Consider the following 9,342-nt stretch of genomic DNA (forward strand, 5'->3'; position numbering starts at 1 on the left):
GAAAGACAGGGTTCACTTTTAGATTCTGTTTTTCTAGGAGATCATGCTTACTAGAGTTGTATAAAATAACTTTTTCAGATGCCTTATAATCATTATTTCAACAGTATATTATTAAAACAATGCATTCAATCCCAATATTTAGGACACCCCACCCACCCCAATTATACTTATTACAGAAGTAAATTAAAAATCTGCAGAGTTTCATTCTTATGATTTATATGTTGAGAGTTTTGCATATTATAGTTAAACTACGTGTGTAAAATAACCTTGGTAAATTAAAGAGCAATTACTTGATTTATCATTGTTTGCCTTAAAAATATCACCATCTTGAAAAAAGGAAGAAGAACTTGTGGGGCAGGACTTTACACACTGACTTTTTGGAGGGCTGTTGTTATTAATATCACCTAAGCTCAATGGATAATCAATTAGATCTGTCCTTTCTTTGCAGCTCTTTCCAAACACTTCTTTCTCCGAGCCCCGCCATTCTACTCAGCATGCTGCGGTGGGTCCTGTCAGCACCCTGCATCCCCCACTGCTTTTCCAAGTAAGTTTTTATGCTTCATCAGTAATGCTTGAGTTATTCTGTAAACCAAAGCAGCAGGATTTAATGTGTTCTGGAAAACTAATTGGTGATGCAATGGTAGCAGCTAATTCCTTAGTAAAATCACAGCAATCCTATTCAGAGAGTTTCCAAAGATTTATCAAACTTAAGTACACTGAGCAATTGTGAGAGGTTTCTAATGGCATTGAGACACCCAGACAGAGCTAACCTAGGAAAGCTGCTTGTTTTCAGTTTGCTAGAAAAGATTCTTTAAAATCAGTAACTCTTTTAAAAATCCCTGTCAACAAACATTTACAAATAAGAAAAGAGCTGAAAGATCTTAAAATGGATGCTGCATTTTAATGTCTGTTAGGGATAAATTATGATTCAGGAAGCCCTAGCATTATTTAAATAAAACAGTCATTCTTTTTGTAGCAGTCAAATGCATGCATACGTTTAATTTGCTTTTCTTTTTTAATTATAATGTAAAAAATTGAAGAAGTAAGTTGAAGATAATTTTGGCCAGTATACACTAATATTCAGATTAAGACTTGGAACATACTTCCATTAAATCCAAATCTAAATTTAACCTTGATTGGGAAGTGTAAGAAGAGATACTCATGATTTTATGTGTTTATGGCTGAAGAATAAAAGAAGAAGAAATATTTTCTCATCCATCAAAACAGAGAAAAAGCACACATCGCATGTCAAATCCAAATGAAAATTGGAGCTTGTGCATGCTCTAGCATATACTTTTTTATCCCAGTTGCATTCAAACCCTTCCTGAGTATGTGCATGCGTTTTATGAATGTTTCAGAAGGGCAGTTGCTAAGTTGAATGATTCTTGACAAGTGAGGCAGCAAATGCTGGCAGTTTAATGAGCTGCAAGTTTCTGAGCACCTCTTTAGGGGGCTGACACTTTCCCACAGAGCGTTTTACATGGCCCCAGCTCTCCCACAATGGCTGACAGCACCATGACCAATCACCACTTTCATTTTACTCATCCACACGCGACCTCACCACAATTTTTCACTGTGCAGATGAACTTTAGGAACCATTTCACACTGAAAAGGCCTGGCCAAGGGTCAGTTGCCCTTTTGTATGGCCATAAAGCAATACTCTATGCGCCAGTCTTTTCTCCTGTCTCACATTCCAAGAGATTTTCTGGACACCATTTAAAGCACTTGACTGAAAAATAAAGCAGTGAATGAAACTGACTTTTATAGACTCATTCTAGCTCATCTTCCCATATAACCCTGTCTACCTGAAAAGGGATTTAGTGGATGAGCTGAGTGTATACAGGGACTTGCTGAATACATAGGCCCATTATCAACTGTGGGGATTGTTTATTAACCAGGACTGATACACTACTATTTTGGAAGTGACCTATTAATTGTCCATTTAACTAGAATGTATTGAATTCAAATGAAAAAATGGAAACCATGACTAAAGCTTTTACTTGCTCCTTCAAGGTGGTCTCTGCCATGAAGGCAAATGAAGATTGTTCCAGAGATTAAGGGGACATTTATCACTATATATTAGGATACAAAGAAAAGGCTTAAAAACACCCAAAGCAAAACAAAAATCAAATCAGCAACACAGGAAACAGTTGGTAACAGATTCACATTTATGTCAGCAGAACACTAAGCCTTTTGATGCACATTCAGGGCAACAGGCTGCAAAGACTTATTTAATTTTGATGGAATTACTGAAATTTATGAACGACTGCCTATCCTGCCATACTGAAAAATCCTTTAATCCACAACCCCAAGTTTGTTTTTTTGTGTGAGCAGTCAGAATGCATTTTGTAATATGGGGTATTCTCTAGACTAGTCAACTGGGGGTGAGAATTCATTAGCCCAAATACAAGTTTCAAATTTTTTGACCCAGTGGCTGTTTGCTAATGCTTGTTAATGTTTGCTCATCATTAAATTTCGTTTGGTTAATCTTTTAAAATTAATCACATACTGTGCCTTAGAATGTGTAGATTCTTCTCTATTAAGTTAGACGAATACAGGTGTTAAGTTCTGCCCTACATACTGCCGGTACAGAGATTAATTGGTGCCTCAGGCCTCTGGCAGGAGGTTGTTTCTCTGCTGATTGACTGTTAACAACCAGCCAGGCAAGACAAATTTTAAGGGGTCACATAATCTGGTGTCCTCTGTCCGTGGCTGACAACTCCATTGTGGAATGGAGGCCAGGAGGCAAGAACCAGCCCTGTTATGCCTCTTCCTTCGCCGGTATCTCTTGTCCCACCGTGAGGATGAGAGAAGGTACCCGCTCTTCTGCTGTCAGACTGTTCCTTCCAGTAAACTTGAGAATGGCTCATGATTCATCAGAAACTACTTAGAGGCTACCTGGAATAAGGTACCTAAATGCACCAAATTTGAGCAAAAAAGAGCAAAAACATGCTTGAGGAGGAAAAGCCAGTGTTTGCCCCCAGCTTCATGGGCAGGGAGGGAGCTTGGCGTAGGGGTCGTGAGGGTGCTACATACTCTTCAGAGTAATATGAACCTGGCTTGCCCTTTGCAGAAACTTCCTTTGTGGCGTTTTTACTTTTATTCTGCAGATAGTTTATTTTGGTTCTGACTGTGTCATAGTCTGTAATAAGTATCAGGACAGTAACTGGCAGATTATGATTTTTGTATCTGATCTCAGATATAATTTTGAAAAATTTGAATACATGTGTGTAAATGGAGACCTATTTGTACTGTAACATATTAAATCAACATAATTACTTTTTGCCACAGGCTTTTGTGAGGGACAAATATAAAGATGGGTTCTTAAAGTGTAGAAAAATTCAAGAAAGGCATGTCTAGCAGAATGCAATGGTCCCTACATCAGTAATGTGTCACAGTGGCAGTGTATTTGAGGGAAGAATCATTGCACACTCCTCAGCTTCTCACATTCTTCCTCTACTGGTTACAGCTGGAGGCAAGGTACAGGGATAATGTAATGTATGTAATATCAAACCAGTCACATATGCACCACAAAAGTATTTAGTCAATTTTGCAAGGCACGCACATACACACTTTAGTTTCTCATCGTTACACATATAGAGTTCTACAATATTCTTAGTGTAAGTGTTTGTTTCTCTGTGGGTGTTTAAAGATACTGTATAATATACAGAAGGTGAAATGTAGTGTAGCCCGAAGGAACAGTTTGTGGAAGCTGTGTCTGGGTTTAATTAGTATTTTCAAGAGCACTGTATCTATTGAACAAATATATTTAATCCTCCCACCCCGTTACAGCTGACTAGAATAGATAGACTTCTTAATGAAAAAATGTGCAGTCTTTTAGAGAATCTGCTTTACATGGGGAATGTGCCATTGGTTTTGATATGGAAATGGTTGGATCTGTGACAGAAATTGAACAGCAGCTTACCTTTGCAGCTGCTGTAACTATAAACCAGGACAGCAGTCTTGGCCCGTGTTCAGGGGACTGCGGACAACAGGAGGACAGCTTGCACCTTTAGAGTCTGAATTGCATGTGATACAAACTGAAGTCCCTTTCATGGCTGCCCTCCTACTGAATGTAGGTGTCAGTGGCTGTGTAGCCATGGTACAGGTTTCTGAGTCAAAGTGCAGCTCTTTCCTGGTCTGCTTGCAACTGCCCCATGCAATTACCACATCAAGTGCTTGGTGACAGGGCTTATTCAACTGGCCTTCGGTACTGCTCTGTGGGTAAGTGTTTGGGGAAGATGGGAGTGCTGGAGGCATCCCAAGCCTCATCAGGGACTGCTCCCCATGCACCACATCCTTCTAGAGGAGAGGGAGCATGGGAAAGCAGCATGGCTTTAGGCTTTACTGGTTGTGAGGAAGGTGAGAGATTTATCTGGATTTGGGTTTTTTGTGCCCTTTTTGAGGGCAGTGAAGGGACAATGCAAATAATTCTCCACTGCAGCTCCGTCCCCCAACTGAGGCTGTTTTCCAGGGTAGGGTTCCCTCTAGGCATGGATCAAGGGGATGTGATTGGATTCATTGAAAACTACACTCCTAGGACTTGCTGTGAGATGTTAAAGGATTAGAAACCAGGCTGAAAGGAGAAAGTCCAAGTACTCACCAAATACTCTAATAAAGAAATTGCTGTGGTTTCCAGAATAAGTAAGTGAATGGCCAGGGATTTTCTGAGAAATAGTTCACTCTGAAAGCCTTTTGTTAGTAAACAAAACTAAAGAAGCCTATTTAGTTTCTTTGAATGAGAATTACAGGCCACTTTTATCTGATTCTACACTTCACACAGAAGAAAATAAACTCCTAGGAAAACTTTCTGCAGTTTACTCAGTGATGATTGGCCAACGTGGAGAAGCTTTTCCCTGACTATATTTGAATTTTGCAGTAGCGTGGGCCTTGTGTTAATGTTTCTCTATGAACTCATCTGATTTACTTTTTATCATGTCAAGGGGAGACTCTTGACCACTGACAACACCTCTAAATCCAAGTGAGTCCTTCATGAACATGGCTGAAGCATTACGACACACTTATATCACTAACAAATCAAAAGTGGGACAGTAGTCTGCTAGCGTTATAGGGAACATTACTTAATATTTCTCTGCTATGTGCCAGATATTATGTGAAACTCTCACCCATTTCCACTAGGAGATGAAAGTGTGCTGCCTCTTCTGACCCAGGAGTCTAACTCTAAAGCCCGGAGAGGTATATTAAGAAGAGCTGTCTTTTCTGAAGACCAGAGGAAAGCTTTGGAGAAAATGTTTCAGAAGCAGAAGTATATTAGTAAAACAGACAGGAAGAAACTGGCCATTAACCTGGGTCTAAAGGAGTCTCAGGTAAGGAATGACAGAAGGTGTGTGACTTTCCGTCTTTTTGAGGAAAATCTTTAAAATGGCTTTGAAGAAGGAAAATTGAACAGCACAGGGACAGCCCTGAGCTCCTTCACTGAGTGAAGACCTCAGTAAATCCGTGGCGGTTTTAAACTAGGAATGCTCGAACAGCTTCCTGGTTTATTTCCTGAAGGTGAATATTCCAAAATTGATCACTCTGTTTTCACTTGAACTGGGAGAAACAAGACCTCTGCATTTCCAAATCCCATTTTGCTGCCTGACACAGGCCCCTCAGGAGCTTTAGGGTAGCGAACTATGCTCCATCCCACTGCCTAATAGACAGTGAAACAGGCAGAAAACAGCAAATCGTAGAGCCCTCATGCATCCCCCTGAGAACCCTTTGCTCTGGCAGGGGAACAGCTAGTGACAAAGCAATCAACAGCACTTGCTGTGAAACTGTTCTGCCCTGAGAGACAGGCAGACATCCCTACAGAAGGAAACTTATCTGTACAGGGTAAGAGCTCCTTGTTGATGAGAGAAGCTGTAGAAGGAAAAAATTTTGCAGGGTGACCTTCTAAAATGCACCTACATACCAATTCACATTTCATGGGATTTTTCACTAAGTTTGAGCTGATCTACTTCAGGACTTCAGAGTTTAGCTGAGGTTCTAATACCTCCAGTGAGCTATTCTAACTGAATGAGTACATTAGTGGTGGTGCTGAGTGACAGTAGCCCAATCCAGAATCTCAGGGGCCTGACCTAGCTACAGATAAAACCAAAGAGAAAGTGCTTGGCTTGAAGACCACAAAACCTGAAAGAATCTGGAGAAAACATTTGTGAGGGCACATAACATAATAGAAAATAATGCTCATAATAGAAAATGAACATGGTAGCTGCTGGCAGGTGGGATTCTGAAGGTGCTGGAGTAGACACAGGTCTTAAAGTACTGCTGAAAGAGTTCAAGAGAGTAACAGTACAATTTTAATTCTTTGCATGCAGCAGCAGTGAAAGTGCTTAAGATAATGTGTGGTAGAAACTGTCTGGGGGACAAAAAAGCCTGGGAATGGTGATGGGAGCTCTCATAATCTTGGAGATTTTCAGAACTTGACACGCCCTCAACAATTTGATCTAATTTTGCAGTTGGCTCCATTTTGTGCAGGTTAGGTCTTGTGGACTGGAGTGGTTCCTTGCAACCTGTATGACTGACTCCATCATGAGACCTGCAACTAAAAACAAAAACAAGAAGCAGAGTGTGGTGCTTCTCAGGGGGATGAACAGAGCTGTAATCTCTGCAGGATAAACTATTTCAGTGAAAATGTGCAATTGCACTCACCAGTGTACTGCTTAAAAATTTCCCAGTATGTAGTCAAATTCCTAATATTACAATTATTTTCTTGAGTTTTTCTTCTGCATCCTTAATATTCAAGAGAGCCTGTGGGAGTAAAAAACAGTAGAATGTGAGCCTGTGGGAGTAAAAAACAATAGAATGTCACATAAGTAACAGCCATCACTATAGGAAGACAATTTCATGACAATGATAGACCACATGACATCTATGTCTTTTAGGTTTTTTTGGTTTTCCTCATGAAAGGAAGAGCAGTTGCTCTAAAGGTTACTTCTTAAATTTTCTGACTAGTTGTGCTGGAGGAACAACTCCTGCCATCTAAGAAAATGGTTCTCAAATCCTTGAAAGCATACCCCGTGTGTCTTCCTATCAAGTATCTTCATACTAGAACTAAATGCAAATATTTAAGGGAAAATAGAGTACAGTCTCAGTAATGTGATTGATCCCCCCATTTTTTCTCTTTATATAAAACCAGGTCCTAGATTTTTATTTCCCTGAGCTTTTCCCAGCATTTCATAAGTGCCTTTGAATACTCATGATCAAGCTTTACAACTTGAAGTTTTTTGAAAAATGGATTTTATCTCAAAAAGCACATGGATTCTAGGCAACTCCTGGAAAACTGTAGTCAGGCAGACAAAATGTCTTTAAATCCTCACTACTGTGTCATATGTCATAACACACATTTTGAAGTTGTATGGCCAAGCTGTTTTTTGCTATGCCTGTGAATGGGATGGTCATAGTTCCTAGAGCCTCTTCTAAACAGAGGGGCTCACGTTGCCAGCAATATCACTTAGTTTTGTTACCGACAATGCTAATCTCCTCTGAGAATCTTTTTCTGTCTAGAAGGATGTTGCTATAGGAAATTGCTCTATCCCTAGCCACTGGACTGGCCTTTTTCCATTGTAAGTCAAGTAATCAACTGTTTGAGGAGGTGAAAGTCAAGAAGAGTATTTGGCCCAGCTGTAGTAAATAGTGATGGGAAAATCCTTGGAAAATGTGATGGGAAAGTCCTCAGAAATCAGTTAGTTTCACTGGAACTACTACAACAATGATCAAGAAAGGAACATGAAACTAAGGGGGTGGGAAGTAAAAAAGAAAATAATGATAATAAACTCTCATTAACTTGCAAACAGGTGAAAATTTGGTTTCAGAATCGAAGGATGAAATGGCGAAACTCCAAAGAAAAAGAAGTGCTTTCAAACAGGTGCCTCCAAGAAGAAGGTCTTCAGGAGAACTACCTCTCACGATCCACCATGAATTTTACCTCCCCGTGCCCATCTGTGTGGGAAGTGTCTCAGGACCAGGCAAGTCCAAGGTGGAGGGAGAATTCTCCAGGAAATTCCGAAAGACTGAGTAGTACCCAACCACCTCCAAGAGCAAATTCATCGCAGAGCCCACTGTATTTGTATCCTGACCAAGACACTGCAAATAAGGCAGTTACATCATCAGCCTAAGGAAATAGGGGCAGTTTGTAAATTGAGTGGAGAGCACAGGCTTCAAATGAGCAGTCTTCTAAGACTAACAATATTTGGACGTTGTAAAGCTAACTAGTTTATGCCTCATAAATTTGCTAAAGTCTAACCATTAAAATGACAAACAACTAATGATTTAAATATTCTTCAATACTCAGTTTCTCTTGTGTCTTTTCCAGTCCTGTACTGATCTTAAAAGTGAAATAGGAACTGATGGTAAGTAAAATGAAGTGAAGAGCATGAAGCTGAAGTTGTGCTCTGGTTTATACATCTGCACTGTATACAATATTCATTAAAAACACACTGATAGAGAATCACTTTTATCTCTCATTGCAGTCAGACCAATTGATTTTTTTTTTATACACAAGATAAGACTAGCCCTCTTTCACTCAAGATATTAAATTGCTTTGGGTTCTTTTCGGAATTCATTAAATGACACAATAGATTCATATTAGACAAATTAAGCATTTTTTTAAGGATGTTTTCTCCATCTGTCCTCATCTATATCAGTAACCAATTAGTTTTAAATAGTGTGGTCACAAGTCAGCTGATAACCCTGGTAAAGTATGCAATGCTTAAAGACAACCAACCAACCCTGTAAACCCTGTTTAAATCACTTTGCTGTAAATGTGTACTAGGAAATACAGTTCACTAACTCCTGTGTTTTCTCTTGTGGATAAACCTTCCAACATTCTTAACTGTGTAATGGCGATGTGCAGAATTTTAGCCCAAATCACTAAGCAACAGAACTGCAATTGGAAAAAACTGCCATTAGAGCCATCTCAGGAGAAGTGCTTGTGGAGACAGCCTTATTCCTGACTTACTCCTATTTAAACTGGTGCCAATAAGTATATATTAGCATATGTGTGTATCAAAGACAGGACAGTATTCTGTGTAATACAAGTAGCCTCAAATAATATTACTAAAATTGTTTTACTTAAAATTATTTTGTTGCTTCATCCACTTTAAGGAAATCACTTTGAATTTTTGAAGTATCATCCTTTGTTTATTTGTAAGGTTTTATCAATCAATATGGGAGCAGAACATTTTTTTTCTTTATTATTTATTTATGAATACATCTGTTGAGAAGAAAGTCTAAAGGTATTTTATGTTACAGGCAAAACCTTTTTGAGAACATTTTTATAGGGACTTTTTTATAGCTTTTAGGGACTGTTTCATTTCTGACAGATTCCTATATTTCATA

The 9,342-nt window shown here is 39.2% G+C and overlaps 1 protein-coding gene across 1 annotated transcript in view; it reads left to right on the forward strand.

Moving 5' to 3' along the window:
* DBX2 (developing brain homeobox 2) overlaps positions 1-8,267 on the forward strand; it is a 19,557-nt gene extending 11,290 nt beyond the window's left edge. Inside the window, exons 3-5 of the mRNA XM_010144124.1 lie at positions 449-544; positions 5,140-5,327; positions 7,800-8,267. Coding sequence (XP_010142426.1) covers positions 449-544; positions 5,140-5,327; positions 7,800-8,120 — 605 coding nt within the window. The 3' untranslated portion in view covers positions 8,121-8,267. The remainder of the gene's footprint in view (positions 1-448; positions 545-5,139; positions 5,328-7,799) is intronic.
* Positions 8,268-9,342: the final 1,075 nt, after the last annotated feature.

The sequence above is a fragment of the Buceros rhinoceros genome, unplaced genomic scaffold (assembly GCF_000710305.1).
Source record: "Buceros rhinoceros silvestris isolate BGI_N320 unplaced genomic scaffold, ASM71030v1 scaffold18259, whole genome shotgun sequence".
Lineage (NCBI taxonomy): Eukaryota > Metazoa > Chordata > Aves > Bucerotiformes > Bucerotidae > Buceros > Buceros rhinoceros.